At 37.0% G+C, this 25960-nt stretch overlaps 1 protein-coding gene across 4 annotated transcripts in view; it reads right to left on the reverse strand.

The window, feature by feature from the left end:
• ARK2N (arkadia (RNF111) N-terminal like PKA signaling regulator 2N) overlaps positions 1–25960 on the reverse strand; it is a 119956-nt gene that overhangs the window by 17950 nt on the left and 76046 nt on the right. For 3 of the 4 annotated variants that reach the window (XM_023735379.1, XM_004380885.2, XM_023735380.1), the window contains one exon: positions 16634–16816. The exons of the other annotated variant lie outside the window; for it this stretch is intronic. In XM_023735379.1, the coding sequence (XP_023591147.1) occupies positions 16634–16816 (183 nt within the window). The remainder of the gene's footprint in view (positions 1–16633; positions 16817–25960) is intronic. 4 annotated transcript variants of the gene reach the window in all.

The raw sequence follows: 25960 nt of genomic DNA on the forward strand, positions 1-25960 counted from the left end.
AAAAAAAAAAAAAAAAAGTTGAGAATTTAGAGGGTTAAAATGTTGTGGGGTTGTTAACCAATATCATAAAACAGCACGTGTGTTACTGTTACATGAGAAACTATCTGTTCTGTAAGCCTTCACCTGAAGTACAATAAAACATTAAAAAAAAAAAAAAAGTTCCACATGAGAAAACAGAAAACAAAAAAAAAGTTTAAGATGGCTTCTATACACAATTGGTAGTTGAGATTATACTACAGTCTGCACTGGCTTGTTAACCTTCTGTATTAAAGAATTCCTTAAATAGGATTATATGGGATGTTGAGGGCGGGCACAGAGCTTTGAACCCTACAAGCACCCAAAAGGTGGCATTCATCAGAAAAAAACACATTTTGTTAACTCTAGGGTGGTTGCTTACACAGAGTTTAGTTAAATCTAGATTTGATAAATCTAGATTCTTACTCTGACCCTACCAACGCCTTAGCTGTGACCAAGACTTTTTATTCAAGTTCTACTTCAATGTGCTAGTTGTATCTATCATCACACACACTGTTCCTATTACACAGCTAGGAAGGAATGCAAACTGAGTCTCTCTTTTTTCAAACTATGTCCCTTCAACTCATCTGTATTCACTACTTCAAGCAGTCTTCCTTTCTGTGGCTGTAATAGTTTTACTTCATTCATTTGCTCATATAATAAATACTTGTTTGTGACATGCCATGGACTGTGCTAGGTGCTAAGAATGCCACGGGGAACAAGGCAGACACAGTCTCTGCCCTCCATGTGCTTACAATGCAGTCAGCATGCTAAAAAGCAGTCAGGTGCACTGGCTTGAAAACTGCTCTGATAGAGTAAAAGAATAATGAGTGTCCTAGAAGCACACAGAAAAGGCACATTCCCCAGACTTGGGGGTGATCAGGGAAGCCAGGCTCTCTGGGAAGAGTAGGCACAGGTGAGAAGAAGTAGCATAAGGAACATTTTCTAGCCTTTTATGGTACAAAAGATCAGTGAGGTTTAGGGGAATGGTAGTAAAAACAGTGATGAGAAGCAAGGCTGGCAAAGGTAGCAGAGATCAGATTATAGTAAGGAGTGTGGACTTGACCCTGAAAAGTAGGAAGCCACTGATGGATTTAAGCAGAGGAGTGATGTGATCTGGTTTTGCATTTTAGAAAATTTCCTTTTAGAGAGTAGAAATGGAACTGGATAGGGACTATACTATGACTGTTGCAGTTTCCTGGGTGAGAAATGACCGTGGCTGAGCTAGAAAAGGGACAAAATAGGGAATACTCTGTGTGTGTGTGTATGAGTGTGTGTGAACGGAGGTTAGTAATGTTGGGAATCAGACAAACAAAAGAACACAAGTAGCAAAAAAAATGATGCCTAGATTTCTGATTTAGGCAAGTGAATGAGTTCCAGTGCCACTTGGTGTGCTAATGAACAAAACAGAAGGAACAGGCTAAGGGGTGGGTGCTTAGGATATGATAACAATGTGCCTTTGAGATGTTCACAGGCAGTTAGACGTACTGTTCTAAAGGTCAGAACAGACAGAGGTCTAGAGTAGAAATACAGATCTGCTAAGTTCCCAGCAGTAGGTGGGACGGTAAAGGTAGTCCAGAGGAGTGAAGGGGGCCTAGAACAGAACCCTGATGAACACCAGTAATTAAGGGACAGGCAGAGGAAGAGAAGCCCACAAAGAAAAATGATATTGGCTAGAAAGAAAGAAAACCCGAAGATGTGATGCCACAGACGTCACAGGAAGGGCATTTTGAGCAAGAAGTGCTTCATAATGCCCAGAGAAGAGGTTATATAAGAAGGGGGACTAAGAAGGGCCTATGAAATCAGTGATAAGATAAGCATAGACGACCTCAGCAAGGGGAGCCTCAAAGGAGTGACAGGGCTAAAACCAATGTAGCAAGCTGAAGAACAGCGGAAGGTACAGTTAAGAGTAGACAAATTTCAAGAAGTTTGGTTATGTAGGAAAGGAGATAAAATGGTACTGAGAGAAGATGGGTTTAAGGGAAGGGGATATATATATATGTATGTATAGCTTTTAAAGAGGGGATGGATATGGCCATATTTAAACACTGAGGGTAGAAAAAATGGCAGAGAACAGCCGTAGGTTTGATGGCAGAGAGCTGAGGTAATCTTGATCTGCGACAAATACGGCAAGGTCATCTGCAGAGCACAGGTGTAGGAAGGGTAGCAGGGTTGGGATTTAGAAAAGTAAAGTAGCCACTGTGAAGAAGAGTGCTGCCTAAGGAAATGGAGGAACCACTGGGTAGCACTGAGAGCCAGGATGAGGTTGCAGATTACAAAATGAACATGATCCTTAACTCTGCAACTACGTGATTTTCTCCAGCTATGCTTAGCAGTTGGATACAGGCTCAAAGGATACATTCAGGGGTCAGACTGCCAGGTGGGTACAACAGAAGCCCAAGTATATAAGGGAGATGAGGATGTTGCCAAGGAAGAGTTGGGCCTATATGCTAGCTAGGGAAGCTAGAAGGAGACTGACAAAGGACTGGGTGATAGGTCTTAATGAGGCAGAAGAATAGGCATAGTGGAAGTAACGGATTGAGAGTATAGAGAAGCCCCCAATGGAAAGGTAGAAAGCATTAGGAGAAGTAGGGGGAAAACCAATGGTGTTAAAAGAATTATAAGAAGAGAGAGCCTAAACAAGACATCTGGACCGTCCAAAACTATAAAAGTCACAGAAATGTAAGTAAGATGAGAAATAAGACATTGTACTTCCACCCTCTTGACCACCTACAAAATACAAGCCTTTGGAATCATCCATTTTCTCCAGTTTTATGCCCCACACTGTTATCTCCTTTGCTCCAGCCTCCCACTACTCACCGTCCTACAACTTCTCCACTGCGTTCTGGAAGGCCAGTTCCAGGGTACCACACGCTGAACTTTCATTCTCCTCGTGGAAACCAGACTCTCCTGAAGATGCTGCCTCCTCGGAAGCACTCTGAGGAGGAAGATGCTCCTATACACCAATTTTGGGATCAGAATCACCTACAAACTACTGTCCTCTGTTCTCATGGACCACCAACAGCAGCCTGTATCTTCCAAGACATAACCTTTTCACCATCATGTACTGACTCCAGGACATTTTCACTCATTTGTGAAACATTACTTGCACCTTGTTCTTAGTCTCTCGCTCCACTTCAAGTCCTGCTATCATGAACACTCAGTATCTATGGGTACAACCACCTCAAAATGCTCTGTACCTACCTGTTCAGAAACAAGGAGCTGAGCTCCAAGAGGCACTTAGAGCCACTTGTGGTAGACTCACAGAAAAGGGGCTCAGCCTGTTATGGGCCTAAAAATAAATTAACTGAATTAAATCAGATTAAAAAGGCAGACTGCAGGAGTCATTGTTGCTGTAACCAAACTCTACCTCCTTGATGACCTGATGTTTTTAGTGATTAAGGAAACACAATGAAAAGACGACGGAATTCGTTAATTCTTAGTATCTCTGGGTCCCCTTTTATCACCATAGTACTAATATACAATTCCAACTTGGTAAGAAAGTTTTATAAAATGTCTCAGTCATTAATATTTTTGAATAACCAGTCTTTAATGATTAGGCTTCCCATTCTAACCTTACCACCTACTACAGCCTTTATTTCAGATCTGAGTCTAGAAATACCTTCATCACTCCACCCGCTTTTTTTTTTTTTAAAGAGGAAAGAAATGAGTAGTTACCATACAACTTTTGCTCATAACCTTATAATGTTTTAAGAAAAATAAGGTACCCATCACCAATATTTCAGATTCTTACAAACTCACTGATCCATTATAAATCCATAAACCAAACATTTAGATACTGCTTTCACAATATTAGATCAATCCAAACTATTGGGACACTGTAATTTTGGCCATGAAAATTGCAAGCCAACCCTGATAACATTCAGTACTGTTCCAGAACCTGTATGATGCTCTAAAATTAATCACTTCAAATCAAGATCTTCTCTGGTAGCCAATATCTTTATTCCTTAAGTAAAAAATCAGTACCTGAGCATGGTTTCATGGGACATCCCAGTTAATCGGCCTAATAATGTGTTTAGTGCTTCTGTTCTATCTCCTAGTTGCTTGCGTAGTACCTGGGGTCTTAAAAACTTGCAAGCAGCCATCTAAGGCACAACAATTGGTCTCTATTTGCCTGGAGCAACAGAGGAAGGGGAGTCAGGAATATGAAGAGGATATGAAATGTGTCGCTAACCGCCTCCATGAACAACTGCCTTCTTTGCCATGAGACCAGAAGAACTGGATAGTGTCCAGCTACCATTACTGAACATTTTGATCAACGATTCTATAGCAGAATCCTGATCAAAAGGGGGAAAATTTTAAAATTCTCATAGACTCCTGACTTTCTGGAGCAGTGGTGGCTAGATAAACCCCTGAAACTATTGCCGACATAATCTTTAAAACTTAAACCAAAAATATCCCCTGAAGTCTTCCTAAAACCAAACCAACAGTTTAGCTTAACTAGTAAAAAATGTCTGCCTTGAGCATTATGCTCTTTTAAGATCTATCTATATGGGATCAAACTGACAACAGCAACTCAAAAGATCAGATAGGAACCTTAGGGGGCAGTGGGTTTATGTTAGCGGGGGAGAGTGGTTGCTCAAATTGAAGAATGTAATCAATGTCACTGAATTGTACATGTAGAAACTGCTGAATTGGTTATGTTTTGCTGTGTATATCCTCAACAACAAAATAAATTTAAAAATTTTAAAAATCAGTACCCAACAGAATAAGATAAATGAGCTAGTGCTGGGGGTACTAAATACAATTTCCTGGTGATTGTTAACAACTCCTGGACTAATGGTTAAGAGTTTTGCCACATTTCCTGTCAGACCCATTAGATAAGATTTGCAACAAAGATATCAAGTCAGCTGGAACCCACATCATAGCTGCGGGATGCTATGCTCTACAAGAGAACACCAAAGGCATTCTCAAACAGCTGAGAATGCATCCTCTCTATCTCAGGGCCAGGATAATTAGTCCTTTTCCCTCAGTGTAACCCTCTTGAGCATGCCACACATTCCTCTGGGTGCTCCTGAGCAAAGCCTGACATTCTGTGGCCTTTGGGCCATTCTCCACTCCCCACCATGACTTTCACAGGAATTCAATGGTAAAGCAGTGTCTAAGGTGTATATGCAAGTGTGTCAAAGATGCTAAGAGCGTCTCTCAAAAACTGCCAGTGGTAGTAGTCTTTTCTGGTTCTGAGACAAGAGTAAGCCCTGAAGAGAAAATGTAAATACCACCAATACTATATATTAAACTGAAAGTAAAACAGACTATTTATACTTCGCTATTGTAGCAGCTAGCTGTCTCTGTGTAGATCTTTGCCTGCGTGGCTCTTTAGAAACATAACTTCTTTCACTCTATGAGAAAATTCTCAATTTTTGTCCTCCCACTAGAGACTTTTTCAACACATAAATAAGTCTTATCCAGCTACCATGTTAGGGTAAAACAATCAAGCATAGAAAAAGTGGTAACTAAGTTATCACAGCAAACATCTTCTTTCCTTTGAAAGAAATAATCTAGCTACCTTTGAATTACAAAATTCACTGGATAAGAACTAGTTCTGTGCCTATTTGCAGCAAAGGAAAGGAAATTATTACATACTAGAGGACACATGCATGCTAGGTATGAAAAAAGATTGACATATGCCTTAAGTCATTACTCACTGAGTTTAAAAACAAGGTACCTAGTTACTTGGTGTTTAGCTCTTTCAACAAGAATGTTACAAACAACTTTAAAAGGTAGAGGAAGTAGAATCTAAAACCAATTACAGTCCACGTGAAGCAAGTAAACAAGAGGAACTTGATCAAACTTTACCTCCTACAAAAGACGGATACATTGACTTTAAAATGTTAATATTGGAAACACGGCCATTCATCTCTGATTATTAAAAAACCCCTATACTAACAACAGAAAACACAAGATTTGTTTCTCTGCACTATTACACTGAGACCTGTGAGAGCTGGAACTCAATGGGACTGTCTTGTTTTTCCAGGTCTCACAAATTTTCTGCCTTCGACAGGGTGCAGTCTTACCACTTTTCTATTGCTCTTTTTGGTGGAAAATACTTGAATTTTCCTTTCTGACAAGTTTCCACCTTACACAGGTTCTAGCTTTGCAGGTTTTACTGTACTAGGCTTGCATTATAGACAAATCAAGATTACTTTCCCTATTTTAAGGATGGGAAAAACGCTTATAACCTATCTTCTTGACAGGAAGGCTGATGGAAAAAAATGAGATCATGTTTAGAATTTATAATTTCCCAGAAAAAGAAAGCTCTTAATAAATTCCATTTATCACAGCTATAAGCCCACCATACCAAGAATACTTCAGAGTTCTGTTTCTCTTGGTCCCATATACATTTATACTTACAGTAAGCTATTAATAGCAGTTTTAAGAAAATTATGCCATTCTCAGATACAGGCAGTCCCCAGATTATGAAATGTCTGACTTACATATAACCTGTAGTTATGAACCAACCTCTGTAAGGCCAATCAGGAAAAAATTTACTTGGTGTTCAGGCCCCCAGGTTCCCTACTAGCCAGGGTGCTTCTTCCGTGTGTGTAGGTGCCACAGTGGGTCTTTGGGCGGCTACTAGTGGCAGGCAGGCCCCTGTGACATGGCATGCTCAACTGCGGCTGCAGCAGCAAGCGGAGAGCCCACATGCAACCGCTCGGAACTCAGAAAGGGCCAGCCCTACCGTCCTTATGCCCCAGCCCCACTGCTCCGCTCCACATGGCGGGCCTGCAGGTGGTGGCGCCAGCCGGGACGTGGGTGCTATGCTCTACATGTTCTCCGAGTACAACCAGTCAGCGTGCTGCGCTGGACACATGGCCGGGCCTCCACAGCGCCCCACTGCCCAGCTCCCCCCGACCCCATCACTCTGGGCCCTCCGTGCTGTGAAGCCCGGGACCATCACAGCACCTCTCTAGGGTTCTGTTTCCCCTACCTTACACATGTGGGATTTCACTACTGCCGTGGTTCTTGGCCTTTTGGTGGCTGGAATGGGGGCGGGGTGCGGGGAACAGTCTCAGATTCCTGACCTCTGTACGTCCATATGGTTTCTGGTGGTCTGTGGAGAATTTCGAACTTGGGTTTCCCTAAGCATCCTCTTCCCAACCCTTGGGCCCTTGGCTTGCTCTTAGGATATCCTGATGACACTTTCTCCTTTGCACCCTGAGGCAGGGGCCTCATAGATGGTATGTCTGGTGAGGAGGTAACAGGAGAATGATCAGTCTGGCCTTAGCACAATCCTATCCACGCCCCCAACCCTCCCTGCCTCTGCTGAGGAGGGTTCAAAACCCAGCAGAAATGCACCTGGTGGAACAACGTAGATTTTTTAGTTCCGAGTCTACAATAAAGTATCTAATTGGTCTCAACGATTTTACAGAACAGAATCTTCTGAGTATTTTGGGTAACATTTGCCTTGTAGGTATCTCTTCAGCTATGGAGAAGGTACATACAATGATTTGTAATAACAAACAAGTTAGCGACCATCAAAACATTATTGTTATTATTACTGGATTATTACGTTAAAGATGTTCTAGTGTATCTGGAATGTTTCTTTTATGTTTTTTATGCATAGAAAGGTACACAATACACTAAGACAAACATTTGCCTGACATCAGATACGAACCGGACCTAACTGTTCCAACTTATGTACAAATTCGACTTAAATAAAGACTTAGGAACAGAACTTGTTCGCAGTCCAGGGACTGCATGTATACTAGTACATTGTTTTGTAAAAAAGTCTAAGAGTTACCTGGGGATGGTTATTAAAAACAAATTCTCCGACCTCAATTCAGATTTACTTACAGAATCTTCAGGGAGAGACCTAGGAGTCTGAATTTTTATAAGCCCCCAAGTGATTTCTATGCTCAAACTTTAGGAAATACTATAGCAAGAACAGTTCATTCCAGGGCAGGGCAAACCAAAACCAAACCCATTGCCAGCGTGTCGATTCCAACTCAGAGCAACCCCACAGGACAGAGTAGAACTGCTCCACAGTGATTCTAAGACGGTAATCTTTAAGGAAACAGACTACCATACCTTCCTCCCGCAGACTGGCTGGTGCATTCAAACCACGAACCTTTCTGTTAGCAGTTGAGTGTTTTACGAATTGTGTCACCAAAACAGGGCAGTAAACTGGAAATCCACTGATTTGGTTCATTAATCACTTCCTTCCTCAGTCAACTTCAGTATAATAATATTAACATAATGCTGGTTAGCATTCCTGAGTGCCTACTGTGTGCTATGTCCTGTACTAAGCACATTATTAATGGTTACAATAACCTTTTGAGATGGATACTAGTTTTATCCCAGTTTTGTAGATGAGGGAAAACTGAGGCTTGACTTAATTTACCTGAGGTCAAACCATTTGTAAATAGCTGCTGGTTCAAAATCAAGCTCTTAAAGCCCAGGCTTTCAGTAGCAAGCTGCCACCCACTAGCTATTCAACTCTAGCATTAAGTGAGAAAAAGAAAGCACTAGGCAAGAGCTGAAAAGAAAAGTTTAGGTCTTTTGTTGACCAGTGGCTTTCCTGATTTCAAATTAGTTTTTTAATCTGCTTGTGATTCAATTACTTTGCCTTGGTTAAAACTAAATAGTAAAACTACTTTGGATACCAGAACATAATTCCAATGCTTGAAAAAAGCAGCAAGGTACTTTATCGCTAGCGACTTTTTACATCATCCTAAATGGAGTGAGGCTGTGGATTTGGTCTGACATGCTTTCCTGATTAAACTGAATCTCTGAATAGTCTGGTCAGTGGTTAGTTTTTTGTGCTGTTAGGTGGGGAAGAACGAGAATCCAGAAAAACCATTAGAACATTTATCTTACACTTGAACTACAAGAATGACAATCCAACTGATACTAATAGTCTAAGTCTCAAAACAATAAACTGGCAATCTAGCATTAATTTTATTCACGTTTTGTTGTGACACTACGTGTATACTCAGATTCACATGATGGGTTTCCACTGGGACAATTACATCAAGACTAGAGCATATTAATAAGTTGTACTTTTTATTCATGTATCTGCATCTTCAGATTTAAGGGGAAAAATGAACTTTGAGTGGGAAAAAATGGCTTTTGAATGAGCCAATAAATGGCTTCATAAAAAATGTCACGGGGATTTTTTGAACTGTGATGATGACCATGTCCTTATGGTATACAAAAACCTACACATAATTTATGACCTAGTACACACATATGCACTCTCTATTATACCCTAGAGAAATTATTATACACATACCAAGAGATACATACAAGAAACATTAATGCAGTATCATTTGCAATAGCACCTGAAACATTCAACAAAGGTATAACATTACCCACTGCCATCGAGTCAATTCTGACTCATAGCAACCTTACAGGATAGAGTAGAACTGTCCAAGGAGCAGCTAGTGGATTTAAACTGTCAACCTTCTGGTTAGCAACCAAGCTCTTAACCACTGTGCCACCAGGGCTCCAACACAGGTATAAAAAGGTTACTTTTGATATATTCATACAATGGAATACTAAATAGCAGTGAAAATGAGTGAAACTAGAACCATCCACCAATAAGAACAAAGCTCACAAAATGTTGAACTAAAAAACCAAGTTGGAAATGATTACCTTCAATGTGATAATGATTAGGTTTAAAACATGCTGTTTACAGATACATAATACATATAGATATAAAGAAATACACAGGAATATCAAACATCAAATACTAAATTCAGTACAGTTTTAAAGGGGGGAGGGGAAAAACAAGGTGAAGAGTTGAAATCATGGGTATTTCCTGCCTCATATTTTTACCATGTTTTCTTAAGAATGGTGGTAGGTACATGAGTCTTATATTCTTTATATTTCTGTGTGTGACTGAAATCTAAAAAGACAATAAAAAATAGAATTAAGCACACAGATGTTAGTGTTGTTTTAAATAATCAAGCTAATCACTTGAATCTGAAAGTGTGAACACTATTTTCAATGCTGGTGACTTTAATGATACTTCAAGACCCCAAATCTTGTACTCTTAGGTTAAGTATTAAGAAATTGCTAAGGGGGTTTATAGGTTAAAAACAAAACAAACAAAAAAACAGTTAAACAGACTTTTGGTTTCAAGTCCAACATGTCTAATGAGCTTGGAATAAAGCTGAACAAAACTGAAAATAAATACTCTTCGTAGCTCCATCAGAGAATTGAGGTCACAGGGCAAACCGCTGACCCCCAAATTAGAGAGACAGGTAAATGCAGAGAATCACAAATTACCAGGAGCAGAAGCCTACTGCTGGACTGACAAATTGCTGCTGGAGGCTCAGTGTGGACCAGCTTGAGAGTAAAAAACTCAGGGGGACCTCAGTCTTAGAGGAGTCCCCACACTTTTTGAGTTTTACCTCCAGAAGCAATACCAGGATCTCAAGGTGAAGACTGGAGAAAATTTCCCCTTGCTCCTGCAATGGAGAGTGGAGGTGGGAAGTAACCCTTCTGAAATATACCCAGAGCATTCTGTTCCCCTTAACAAAAGCAAGGGCTCAAGGAAACTATTTTACCAGAGCCTAACTGACTTAAGTTTTTCCAGACCCCATCAGACCTGGAAGAAGGGAGCTATCTAACCCCACCGAACCAAAACCAAACCCATTGCCCTCAAGTCGATTCTGACTCATAGTGATCCTACAAGACAGAGTAGAACTGCCATAGGGTTTCTAAGGCTGTAATCTTTCAGGAGCAGATTGCCACATCTTTTTGAGCAGCTGGTGAGTCTGAACCACCGACCTTTTGGTTAGCGGCTAAGCACCACCAGAGCTCCTTTATCCAACCCTAGCCCTCTAACCTTCCTGTCTCACTTCAGGGAAGTGGGAGGAGACCTGAAACAGCACTTGTGCAGGTCACACCCAGTGTTACAGGCTCACTAAAAAAGACCTATTCATAGTAATATGTAATGCTTCCCCTCTCCACACACTTGACCACATCAATTGGTCTCCTGTGTAATAACACGCTAATAGAGTTGAAAGAACTACAAGACTCAAACCTTATTTAAAAAGGAGTCTCTAGTATTAAATATTAATTAAAAATTAATGGCCATATGTGCCAGGTGCAAAAACCTTTTCAAGAACGAATAAATAAAAATGGCCAATTGTGCCAGGTAAAACCTTGAAAGAACAACAGACTCTCTAAAAGGCACAACAACAACAACACCAAAAACCCACAGTCTGAACAACAGAGTATCAAAATACTTAAGAAAAAAACTGACAGAACTGCCAAGGAAAAATAGACCAAACCACTATCAACATCCCTCTATCAGTAACCGACAGATCCAGCAGGCAGAAAATCAGTAAGGATATAGAAAAACTGAACAGCGCCATCAATCACCTGGACCTAATTGATATTTACATACTGTTGTTGTTAGGTGCCCTTGAGTCAGTTCTGACTCATAGCGACCCTAAGTACAACAGAATGAAACACTGCCTGGTCCATTTACATACCACTGCATCTAAAAACTGAACAAGACACATTCTTCTGAAGATCACATAGAACATTCACCAAGACAGACCACATCCTGGTTCATAAAACACACCTTAACAAAAGTAAAAGAATGGAAATCATACAAAATATGCTCTCAGACCACAATGAAATTAAACTAAAAATTAATAACAGAAAGATAGCTAGAAAATTCCAAAATATTTGAAGATTAAACCACACAATTCTAAATAAGGAGTCAAAGAAGACATGTCAAAAGAAATTTTTTAAAATTTTGAAGTTAAGGAAAATGAAAATACAACTCATCAAAATGTGTGGGATGCAGCCAAGGACTGCTTAGAGGGGAATTCTATATATGCACTGAATGCAAAAGGACACCAGAGGATTGAATGTGTATATTAGAAAAGAAGCTCTAAAATCAATAACCTAAGCTTCCACCTTAGTAAACTCAAAAGGAAGAGCAAACTAAATCTAAAGCAAGTAGAAAAAAAGAAATAATAAAAATTAGAACAGAAATCAATAAAATTGAAAATAGGAAATTAACATTGAAAAATCAACAAAACCAGAAGTTGTTTCTTTGAAAAGATCAATAAAACTGATTAATCACTAACCAACCTACCACGAAAAAAGGAGAAAAGACACAAATTTCTAATATAAGAAAATGAAAGAGGGGTCATCACAACTGATTCAACAGACATTCAAAAGACAATAACGGACTATTATGAACAACTAACTCTATGTTCACAAATTAGATAACTCAGATGAAATGAACCAATTCCTACCAAAACTCACATAGGAGAAATAAGATAATATGAATAGCCTATATCTATTAAAGAAAATGAATCAACAATTATCAACCTTCCAAAACAGCACCAGGCCTACATGGTTTCACTGTTGAATTCTACCAACCATTTAAAGAAAAAAACATCAATTCTCTACAACCTCTTACAGAAAACCCATCCAAACTCATTCTCTAACGTCAGCATTATGCTAACACCAAAACCAGACAAAGATACTACCTGGAAAGAAAATTCCAGACCAATATCTCTCATAAACACAGATGCAAAAATCCTCAACAAAATATTAGCAAACTGAATCCAACAATGTATAAAAATAATTATACACTACAACCAAGTGGGATTTATTCCAGGTATGCAAGGGTGGTTTAACATTCATAAATCAATTAATTAATGTAATCCATTACATCACAGGCTAGCAAATAAAAATCATATGATCATATCAATAGATACAAAAAAATGGACAAAATGCTAACATCCACTCATTATAAAAACTCTAGGAACAGAGGAGAAACTCTTCAACTTGAACATCTATGAGAAACCTACAACTAACATCATACTTAACAGTGAGAAACTGGGTGTTTTCTCCCTGAGATTAAAAATAAGGCAAGGATGTCCTCTCTCACCACTTCTATTCAACATCACACTGAAGTCCTAGCTAGTGCAATAAAACAAGAAAAGGAGATAAAAGATACACTGATTAGGAAGGAAGAAATAATAAAATGTCTTTGTTCGCAGATGGCATGACTGTCTATGGAAAAAATCCCCCAAAAATCAACAAAAAAAATCCTGGAACTACAAGTGATTACAGTAAGGCTGCAGGATACCAGGTTAATATACAAAAGTCAATTGCTTTCCCATATGCCAACAATGAATAGTTGGAATCTGAAATTAAAAAAACATAATACCACTTACATTAGCACCAAAAATATGAAATACTATGTAAGGAAAACTATAAAACTCTATGGAAGAAATCAAAGATCTAAATAAATGGAGGGATTTTCTATGTTCATGGATAAGAAGACTCAAGATTCTTGAGATGTTAGTTCTTACCAACTTGATCTACAGATTCAATGCAATTTCAATCAAAACCCCAGTAGCTTATTTTTTTGATATCAACAAAATGATACTAAAGTTTATATGGAAAGGCAAAAGACCTAGAATAGCCAACACAACACTGAAGAATAAAAAGATCTAACAGTACCTGACTTCAAGACTTACAGTAATCAAGACAGCGTGGTGATAGCAACAGAAAACATAGATAGATAACAGAACAGACAGCCAAGATATAGACCTACACAAACAAAGCCAATGTGATCTTTGACAAAGGTGCAAAGACAATTCAATGGAGAAAGGGCAGTCTTTTCAACAAATAGTGATGGAACAACTGGATGTCCACATGCAAAAAAAGGTGAGACAGATCTTACACTTTTCACAAAAATTAACTCAAAATGGATCACAGATCTAATGTAAAATAAAAAAACTATAAAACTTCTAGAAGGTTAACACAGAAGAAAATCTAGGTGATCTTGAGTTTGGCAATAAGTTTTTGGATACAACACCAAAAGCACAGTCAATGAAAGAAAAAATTGATAAGTGGGACTTTATTAAAATTAAAAACTTCTACTCTGCGAAAGACTATTAACAGAATGAAAAGACAAAGCCACAGAGTTAAAGAACTTGTGTCCAAAATATACAAAGAACTCTTAAAACTCAACGATAAGACAACAACTCAATTAAAAAGAAGGCAAAAGATACCTCACCAAACAAGATATACCAATGGCAGATAAGCACATGAAAAGATGCCAACATCATGTCATTAGGAATTGCACATTAAAACAACAATCAGATACCACTACACACCCATTACCAGTAAAAACCAGTGGATTCTGACTCATGGCAGACCAGCTAAAATCCAAAATGCTGACAAAACCAAACACTCGAAAGGATATGGCTCAACAGGAACTCTCATAAATTGCTGGTGGGAATGCAAAATGGTATGGCCAGTTTGGAAGACAGTTTGGCAGTTTCTTACAAAGCTATACGTAGTCCTATCATATAATCCTGCAATCTTGCTCCTTGATATTTACCCAAATGAGTTGAAAATGTATTCCACACAAAACCAGCACACAAATGTTTATAGCAGCTTTATTCATAATTGCCAAAACTTGGAAGCAACTAAGATGTCCTTCAATAAGTGAATGGATAAGCAAACTGTGGTATATCCATACAATATATTATTCAGCGATTAGAAGATATGAACTATCAAGCCATAAAAAGATATAAAGGAAATTAAATGTATATTGCTAAGTAAAATAAGCCAGTCTGATAAAGCTACATACTGTATGATTCCAACTATAACATACTCTGAACAAGGCAACTAGAGAGACAGTAAAAAGGATCAGTAGTTGCCAGGAGTTTGGGGGCAGGGAAGGAAGGATAGAACTCAGGAAATTTTTAGGGCAGCAAAATGATTCTGTTTGATACTGTAATGGTGGATGCATGACATTAAAGCATTTGTCAAAACCACAGAACTGTACAATATAAAAAGTGAACCCTAATGTAAACTGTGAACTTAGTTAATAATAATGTACCCATATTTGTTCATCAATTATAACAAATGTACACACTGATACAAGATGTTAATAATAGGGGAAATTGTGCATTTGTGGAGACAGGAGGGTATATGGGAACTCTGTTCTTTCTGACCAATTTTTCTGTAAACCTAAAACTGCTCTAAAATATGGAGTCTATTAATAAAAAAATAATAAGCAAAGAAAATAGTCAAATATTAACAACTCCATATGGTTCAACCTAGTATTAAGAATTTTCTCTATGAAGAGCTATAAGCAGTGGCAATTGTTCAATTTCTTCCCAAGAATTTACTATAAAGTGGTCTATATCTGGTTGCTACACTAATGGAACAGGGAAATAAAAGTGAACTAGAATGCATCACTTAATTGTCAGTGGATGAAAAATAAAGATAAATCATCTGGCATACAGAACAAATTTAAATTAAGTAAATGACTTACATAACTTATCAGAAACACATACTGCACAAAATGTGGTCAAACTACTCTCATTTGATATAAGGTATTATTACTTCTTTTCAAAGTAGATATACATATTAAAAAATTCTTAAAGTATAGTTGCTGGACAAAACAACTATTTTGTACATATAAAAACTGAAGTCCAGAGGAGAAATGATTTGCCAAGATCAAACAGGTAGTTAGCAGTAAAACTAAATCCATGTCCTGTTCCAAAATTAGCTACATAAATGAATCAGAAGCTCAACAATAGAAGAGGTTTTTGTTTACTTCCAAACAAGATTATGAAAGGAAGGATTACTAAGGCACAGTGATCTGTGGCGTTGTCTCCCTTTGTTATTTACTAACAATTTCACTATTAAAAGTTCTAAACATATAACCCATTGTTATTTTTAACTCATTTTCCACAAAAACAATATTCTGGATAATGATTAAGTAGCTACATTAGCTCATAAAAGTCAATGTAATTTATGACATAACTGGAAAACTACAATCCTCAATAACACTAAAGAAACTACACACCACAGAAACAGTCTGTCAATCCCCTCCCCCTCTTAAGCACTAGTATTAAAAAAAAAAAAGTTTAAATTAGAAAGAATGTTCAAAGAAAAGAGTTTTGGGGAAAATATCAAAGGATACTTGGAGGCACTGTGAAGAGTTTTCAAAGGTAGTAAATACCAGTGGGATTTTAACAAGTAAATATCACTCTTAAGAGAACCAAATCACAGTATCAAGATAAATAATGTAAGAAAGAGAGATTTTCTTCCTAAGATAACAGAGGTAGAAACTGAAAGAAAAGGAGTTAGAAAAGACAAATATAAGGACTACTGAAGAGGAGTATCAGGGACATTCCACACCAAAAGGCAGAAGGCACAGTCACAGCACTGCATTCAAACAGTCCCATAGAGAAAATTTACGTAGCTCCCTACTAGAGCTGTAAGGTCCATTTTTGAGTTAAGTGAGAAAAACACTGAGAAATGGAGATAAGACAGGTGAGGTAGGAGCAGTAGAGAGTATGTAGTCATTCACATTGTTTTGCATATGTTGGGCATTTTTAACCTAAGAAATATGTCTACTGAAATCTACCTATGCCTACAATTAATGTCTTATGTATTCTTATCCTTTGCTTCTTAATGACAAGAGACCCAAATCTCCTTCTCATTTATAAATGGCATCTTGGATAGTGACAATCATTTAATGCCAGATGTCTCTGGTATGGCCTGTTCTCCTCAGCAGGGCCCACTACCCAGCTACCAGGACACATGCACATTCCACCATTAGAGAAGACGGGAAGAGGGGAGGGAGACCAACCTGCCTCCGCATTCAGCTCCTCTAGAAGCCCGCTGGTCCTCCAGGTAGCTCCTGTGTCCTGGCCTCCTACAGAATTACTGTGCTCTTGAACTACTGCAGCCGCCAATAAATTGTCCACATTTACCACTTCTGGGTCAGAGCTGGTGTCAGATATATCATAATGAGCTACAACTGGAGGTCCATCTAGGGAGGAAAGAAAATGTATACTTGTATCTAACTTGTGGGGTGAAAAAATACTTCTGAAACTAAATAAGAGCCCTCTAAAAGTCAGTTGTCTTTACCTTATTATTCTATCTGATCAGAAACGTTGTACTTTATACATCTAAAATTTTGTACATGATGTGAAAGTGAAAAGATAATCCCAGAGTACAAAGATGAGGGACAAATTTTGGAAGGAGGAAAAGTAGTGTTATTATGAAGAACATAAAACAAGACTATACGGAACAATGTTACAATGAATTCTGGTCACACTCCTAAAGAGCAAAGATTCGGAAAAAGGGGAACACTTGACAGAGAGTGGAAATCGACTTTTTCTTAAAGAAAAAAAACTGATGCAAACTACTAAAACCCAATTTATATGTTTTTAAGAGAATGAATCTCGTTCTTTCTCTTAGTAGGTAATACTAAAAGTCCTTAGTAGATTCAGAGAGGAAAATTATAAATATATTTTCACACTTGCTAAAGAAAGGTTAACACTAGAGCTCTACTTGACTTGCTTATCTATTTCCAGTAAAGCCTTTTTATAATAACAGGGATGCTATACTGCTTATAACATTCTACAAAAAGACAATACCCGCAAAATCCACTTTCAGGATTTTGCCTTGAATGTCTTGTGGGGGATATTTATATTTTCTTTTTTCTGAGAAAGACAACTAGCTCACACTCCAAGGAAATGATGTGTAATCTTATGGGTGATTTTATAGGAAGATATTAAGGTTTTTACTGGAAAAATGAGAGATCCCTTCCACTCCCAAATCACCTAATAGCTGAAGAAGGCAGCTGAGATGAGTTCCAAAGTAATTACACTGCAGTGATTCATGCTAAAATAATACAATATTCATGCTTGCAGAATAGATACATGCTTTAAAAATGCTAATACTAACTTCTTACTAATATAACAGCAAAACGCAAAAATAAAATTTTCATTCAAGAAAGAAAGACACGTCCCTCTTCCTAGCCCCATTTTAGAATAAAGCAGAAATAAAGGAATGCTGTCTGTCCCCACAGCTATTTATGAAGTGCAGGCAAACCATCTATTTCCATAAAGATTTTTAAAATATCATCCAACAAATGAATATTACAACACACCTAGTTTACAAAACTCTTGACTATGAAGGAAAACATATGCCAATGAATCATTAAAATACAACACAATGAAGGATTATTGTTTTAACGCAAACATTCATTGTGTAAATTATCACTGAACAAAAACATGAAACACACTTGGGTATTTATCTCTTAAGCTAAGCTCCCAAACTACAGGTTTAAACAGCAACATTTTTAAACAAAAAAAAAAAAAAAGACTTAACATTAAAGCAAATGAATTGTTAGGTGCCACTGTATAAAGAACAGACATGTCACAATATGAAATTCTGACGATCATGACAATTTCAGTTGACTACATAAAAATAATTGCCAGTTTCCCCAAGGGGTAAATCAAGTTCATCAATGACCATAAAAATTCAACAGTCTGGCCTCAGCATCAGCTGGTAATGAATTTTATATCAAATAGCAAAAAACTGGTTCATGTTTGAGATTTTTCTAAGAAAGAAAAGAAAACTGTAGCATTCCATGGAGTTCTCGTCAGAGTTCAAGATGATTATTGTGGAATCAAGATACTGTGTGATGTCCAAACACTTGGGTGCGGAAGATATGAGGGTCAAGTACAATATTGACTATTTGACCTTATGTTCTTTTTCAAAAAGGGCTTTACTTTTTTAAGTGTTGTATGTTTGCCAGAAATTATTTCAGTGATTCAACACTGCCATCACATTCCCCAACCAGCAAATTGAGGCAACAGGTCAACAGTCAAGTCAAAATTGTACCACTCCTACATGTATCATCATGCAAAAAGTATAAGTGTATATATACATGCAGAGTGACATCACCTACCCATGGAACAACTTGTCTGAAAGTCTTCATCAGTAGGAAATACAAGCATACACTTGTTATCTGGCTTCATTCTTGTATCTTCCATATTTTCAAACAGCACACCTTATAACTTAGCTTAAATTTAGTATCCGTCATAAACAAAGACAGCAATATTTTTATATTTTAATTACACTTAACAGTTAAAATAAATTATGATCACTGGCATTTTTCATTTCTAGCATATTCAAATGATGGCAAATCAGTACTACATAAACTTTAATAAAGTGATGGAATGGCTGCCTTTCCAACTTTGTCTTCCAATAAGAAACCACAATTAAGGATCTTGTGCTCCAAGGTCATCTTATACCTATCATTAGCAAACCAAGATTAAATATGTTTAGAGCACTCAACGCAAATATTTGCACTCGGAACCACTAAATGAATATTAGCTAACTGATGGTGACAATTTGTGATAATTCTTTTAAAATGTAATCCTTGCTGCACAGGACAATTAAGAGACAGGTAAGATTCTGTAGTGATTTTACGCCTTTTAAGAGAAGTTTCTCGTGAAGAAAACAAAATCAGACCACTGAGGAGGAACTGGAAAACTCAGCACATTCATAACAGAAGCAGATATATATGCTTCCAATTTGACTCTATCAAATCATTATAGGATGAAATAAATGTAGAGACACTGTCCTTGCTCTCACTTGATTATTCCTTTATGCTGTTAAGACAACTGCACTGATACTAAGTAAGAGATTATTGTGATTTTCATGAATATCAAAACAGTCACTTCAAGTCACACCTGGAAAAATTCCCAATTTAAGATTTAGTCATTAACACAAGCACATTCCATGCTTACAACACGTAAGGTTACCCATTCAAACTACATGTTCTCCCATATGCCAAACTGTGGCATCTGTCACAAATATTAAAACATAAATTTATAACAATGTTCATTAGTAGTTTCTCTACAAGCATTAAAAGCATGTCTCCAAAAAAGTACACTTCACACAATTATTCAATAATGATTAGGTCTGTGGTTAATCTAAGTGCTGTTTCTCTTTCTGAATGAAATCTTTTGAGATGTTTACTGCTCATTACAAGACAAGAAAAATAGAAGGTTGAGCAATCTACCAACTACCTTTTATTTAAAAAGTAGAATGAATGAGAATTACTTTAAATTGCAATAATTTAGGCTGTTTGTGGTTGTCAAAGAAAATTAGCTATATTCCAGGCCAGGGGTCAGCAAAACGATGGCCCCTGGGCCAAAGCCAGCTTGTCGTCTGTTTCTGTAAATAGTTTTAATAACCCACAGCCATGCTCGTTCATTTGTGGTTGTCTGCGGCTGCTCTTGCACTACAACAGCAGAGTTGAGTAGCTGCAACAGAGACTACAATACCTAAAATATTTACTATCTGGCCCTTTACAGAAAAAGTTTGCCGACTCCTCTTCTAGGCCATTTCACCAAGTGCAACCTACTAAAATTTCCCTTTGTCTGAGATCTATGCCATACTATATATGATACATTTACGTACTATACATACCTTTACATATTTAAATACAGTAATATATTTTCCCCTTCAATATTCTGAAAACAGCAACTCATCTATTTTATCATAGAAATAGGTCTGTACCATCTCACTGACCTCCTAGCCTACAAATTGGTTCTAACTTCTCAAATACCAAAATACAGACACATCTGCGTAACTACACATTTCTGATACAACCTTAAACTTTCTGAATTATTGCCATTAAATATTTAATTCTATGAATTAATTTTTTTAGTCAGATATGTTTCTGCTAAATCTCATAGAAACCAATGTGAATCACAAAAGCAAAAAACAAAGCAAAACAGAACCTCACTATGTTTATCCACGACAACTCCTTTCCAATTTGACAACCAGAAGCAGAGTTTTAAAACTAAACAAGGTAACTACATAATTTATACTCTCTTTTTATAGATGAGAAATGTGAGTCCTAGTTAGGTAGAACCAGAACAGACTACATATCTTCTCATTGTTGAGATATGGGACGAGACTGTGAGCAGCACAGGAATGCAGATTTTTGGCAGCAGACACACAGATTAAAGTCCTGCCTACTACCTCTTAGCTGTATGCCTGATAAATTACTTCACTCCTTGGTTTTTTCACAGGCTTGTGGTGAGGGTTAAAGAAAACAGAAGCTAAAATGTTGCTGTTGTGTGCCATCAAGTCAGCTCCAACTCACAGTAGCCCTATAAGACAGAATAGAACACCCATAGGGTTTCCAAGGCAGTAATCTTTACAGGAGCAAATTGCCAGGTCTTTTTTCCTGCAGAGCGGCTGGTGGGTTCCAACCTCTAACTTTCAGTTAGCAGTTGAGCCCTTAGCCAGTGCATCACAAGGGCTCCTTACATAGGAGTTCAAATGTTGGTCCATCACCCCACCTTTCCACTATAACTAGTACTTGTCCTACTTCACTATTTGTTTGCTTATCCTTGCATGTACACTCTGCTGTGCACAGCCTGCTTGCAAGAAGCTTTGACGAAACATCACTGTCTGGGCTGGTGCCTTATATAGGTCACAGGTGAATCCAACTTGTTAAGCAAATGCTCTGCTGGGATTAACAGTTAAATGAGGTTATCACAAATGTGGCGTTTGTATTTTTATTTTTGTTTGAAGTGAAATGTCAGCTTGGATATATTCATACTACAAGTATTTCAAAGCCAAACAGAGATCATTCTGGATTATTTCATCTTTAGCATCATCCTTGCTTACAGAGCCCTTTCACTAACAAGTGTTGTCAGTCTCCCACTATGAAGTATAATTCATTCAGGAAACAGAAATTCCTCCTGTATCCCAGAAACACCGGGAAATGTCACACTCCTCCTTCCCTCTGTATTGCTAAGTCTTAGGTCCAAGAGTGCACAGCTACTACAAGGTTTGCTCCTTCAACCTCCATTTCTATGGCTGTAGTAGGAAACCCTAAGGGGCAGTTACAGTCTGTCATATAGGGTCACTGTCAGTCAGGGGCAACTCGATGGCACACAATAACAACAGTAAGAAACTATACAATAAAGCCAGAGAAAATTCCTTCTCTCCTCCTTGCCACATCCCATTCCCCCAACACCCTACCCTGTAACCAGGAGAGAAAAAAATCCATCTTGGCACTCCCCAAGGACCCCATGCAGGCTCCTTCTCCCCTGCCTTCACAGGTCTAGGCCCAATGCCATTATCCATAACATCAACAGGAAGGCGGAGAGATGCAAATCACATTCAGCCTCAATTCAAATAGAGTCAAAAAATGTTAAACCTGAAAGAAGAGTTCTTAGAAATTACCTAGTCAAGGAGCTGAAGGAGGAGGGTGTGTGGTGGCAGGTGGGGGAGGGAAAGGGGCAGATCTCAAGAGTCACACAAAAGAATGTACATTTTGTTAAAATATATCCAACGAAAAACAACCAAATGAAAGATGAAAATTTATATTTGCAAATGAGAAAAAATATTTAAAAGAATACTTAATGCCATGTTTTTATTACTATCAAGAAAATTTTTAAAAAATATAAACAGAACAACTTGAGTAAATAGAAAGCAGTTATTTTCAAAGCAGCTCTTGAAAAAGATGAATTATCTCAACCAAAAGACAAAAATCTATATAGAAAAGTGCCATCTCCAGTAAAACAGCATTAAATATAAAAAACTGCATTTATATTTTTCTTTAGAATAACATCATAAAGCTATTTTAGTAAAAAGAAGAATGTCAAAGAAGATAGGGATAAATGGAAATGAAATGCAGTAAAATACACGGAACTTTTATGTTTAGGAGTTACATCATTTTTTTTTTTAAATAAAACTGAATCAATGTCTATTTTGTACTTTTTCCATTATACTCACCTAAGTTATTAAAAATTTAAACTTTAAAAAGTTTCCAAGGTGGGTATAAAGTATAAGAATTACATCTGTCCTTATATCATGGTACTAAATAACACTTCATTTTATCCCCCCGAGAAGAGTTACTTATGATTTGATGAAGAGTTAATTTACCATTTTGAAAAGATCCAAGAAGTGAAAGCAAAGATTCAAGATAATCGGAGTAATTGAAAAGTTGATCAAAAGTAAGAAAATCAATGTAATGTTTCACCACCAACTCCAGAGTTGGGAAAGCTCTGAATCAAGTGAGATTACTGAAAAGATGACTCACGTAATTTATCTGGATATATAAAGGGAACCTATAAATACTGAAACTAGGCACTTGAAGAGGTCGCCATCTTTCAATTTATCTTTTTATTTCAGGGACAAATCCATGACCCACTACTGCTTTGAGGATTCAGATCTATACAGAACAAAACTAAAATACCTGCATTACCTACAACCAGGAAGAACACAAAAATATGGAATTTTAACCACACCCCCATGTCTATGTGCACTGTTAAAGATTCATTCATTTCAACCTTCTAATTACTCCTGGAAGTAGTCTAGATTTTGCTATTTTCCAAATACTCCTCAATTTTGAATAGGATAACTTTAGTACAGCATGTAATTTAAAGGAAAAGAAGCCCAACCATTATGTTAACACAAAGGTACTTTGTCATTTTCTTTTTCAATATACCAATTACAATTTTTTTTTTAATTATCCCAGAAACATTATCTAAAATCTATTATTAGTTATACTAACTACAGACTAACAGAACTAACCATTTCATTACAGAAAAGCAGGTTTCTTGATTCAGGAACATCAAATGTGAATTAACTGGTAGGGACTCACTAATAAAACAACACTGCCCTCAACAGATTAACAAGAAACATTTCTTTTTAAATTTTTTATTTAATCTAGGTTAGCTATTACATTTCAAACATACAGTTAGATAAAAGATACAAATAAAATGCAATAAAAGAAAAATCAGAGTAATTTGATAACATTCTTCCCAAATCTTAAAGTTACAATACAAATAAGACTTTGTTACCAAAGAACATACTTCTTTGTGGATTATTCCATCATTTCTTAGGCTGTCTTTTATTTTATACCATGGTAATGTAATATGAAAATTATATTAATCGTAATACTTAATACTAGTAGACTAATAGTTTGGTTCTAACTCCCACTAAGTTTTCTAAACTTCAGGGGAAGTAAAAAAAACAAGAAAAAATGAAAAGTATACAAACTTGAAATTTTTGATGTTATTTACAACATATACACTCACATAACTGTTCTAGACAAATTAAAAAGACAAGTTTCTTACCCTCTATGATTGAGAGTATATGTGCCGTTTTTGGAGAGGATTTTGAGAATTTTTGAGAACAATCTCTGTAGAACAAATTTTGAAAATAAATTTATATATTTAATAAGTTTGCTGGAATTGCTTTAAAACTGTATTTTCTAACACGTGGCATTCCATTAAATCTTTTTTTAAAATTGTGCCCTTAAAACCAAAATCAAAACTGACTCATAAGTGCCCCACAGGATTTCCAAGGCTGTAATCTTTACGGGAGCAGACGGCCACATCTTTCTCCCGTGCCCTCACTATACCATTTAAATAATATGAAAAGGAAAGAGGGAAATCAATATAAGCTAACCAAAATAGAAACGGAAAATTACTTTTAAAAGGTCACTTTCTGTAGGGTTCCTATGAGTTGGAATCAACTCCACACCAGCGGGTTTGGTTTTTTTGGTTTTTGTTTGTCTGTTTTTCTTTAAGACAACTTGCCCACAACCAGCTATTCTAAACAACAGTGGCACAAAGACATGTTTACCATCTTTCCTAACTTCCGTGTAAATGTTCCATTAGGCAAGTTTAGCTGTATACTAACAATGAAATTAACAGTAATATCAACTTAGGGTGCTTTGTTTGCTCAACAAAAGGATTCACCATAGCTTTTCTTTTATTAACAAGTAAACATACATTTTAAATTATTTCATTTATAATATTCTGACTTGCATTTGACTTTTAAATAATATATTTTATGTAAATTGAGATAAATCTACTTAACAGGAGGGGATGACACAAGCAATAAAGCAAAATTAGTTTTTGTATACTAATTAACTCAGTTTGCATGTAAGACAAATTAAAAAAAAAAAAAGGTCCAAGGTTTTACTTAAAAAAAAAAAATTATCAAAAGACTTTGCCAAAAAAGGGAAAAGTCAAGCTACTGACTGAGAGAATAGCTTCAGAAACCATATATTCGACAAGAATCTAGTAACCAAAATACATATATAAAACTTTGATAACTTAACAACAAAAAGACAACCTAATCGTAAAACGGGCAAAGGACTTGAATAGACACTTCACCAAAGAGGGCATTCAAATGGCCACCAAACACTTGAAAAGATGCTCAGTGTCATTAGTCATCAAAGAGATGCAAATCAAAACCACAATGAAATACCACTTCACTCCCACTAGGATGACTAAGACAGAAAAAAACAAAAAATAACAAATGCTGGCAAGGATGTGGGGAAATTGGAACCCTTATCCACTGCTGGTGGGAATGTAAAATGTTACAGGCGTTGTGGAAAACAGTGTAGCGGTTCTTCAAAAACCTAAAAACAGAACTACCACATGACTCAGCAATTCCACTCCTAGGTATATACCCAAAAGACTTGAAAGCAGAGACTCAAACAGAGACTTGTAAACCAATGTTCACTGCAGTACTATTCACAACAGTCAACAGGTGGAAACGATCTAAATGTCCATCGACAGATGATTGGATAAATAAAATGTGTTATATTCATATACAATGGAAGACCACTCAGCCAGTAAGAGAAATGAAGTCTTGATACATGCTATGGTATGGATGGAGCTTGAAGACACATTATGCTGAGCAAAATAAACCAATCACAAAAGGACAAATATTGTATGACCTCATTTATCTAAAAAGACAAGAAAAGGTAAATGAAAAGAGACTGAAGTTTATTATTGGTTACTAGGGGTGGAGGGAAGGGAAAAGGGGGTATTATGGATTGAATTGTGTCCCCTAAAAATTTGTGTGTGGACTTGGATAATCTATGATTCCCAGTATCGTGTGATTGTCCCACCACTTTGTCATCTGATGTGATTTTCCTATGTGTTGTAAATCCTACCTCTATGACATTAATGAGGCAGGATTAATGACAGTTATGTTAATGAGGCAGGACTCAATCTACAAGATTAGGTTGTGTCTTATATTAATCTCTTTTGAGATATAAAAGACAGAAGCTAGCAAGACAGACATGGGGGCCTCATACCACCAAGAAAGCAGCACCGGGAGCAGAGCGTGTCCT

This window comes from Trichechus manatus, unplaced genomic scaffold (assembly GCF_000243295.1).
Source record: "Trichechus manatus latirostris isolate Lorelei unplaced genomic scaffold, TriManLat1.0 scaffold00078, whole genome shotgun sequence".
NCBI classification, from domain to species: domain Eukaryota; kingdom Metazoa; phylum Chordata; class Mammalia; order Sirenia; family Trichechidae; genus Trichechus; species Trichechus manatus.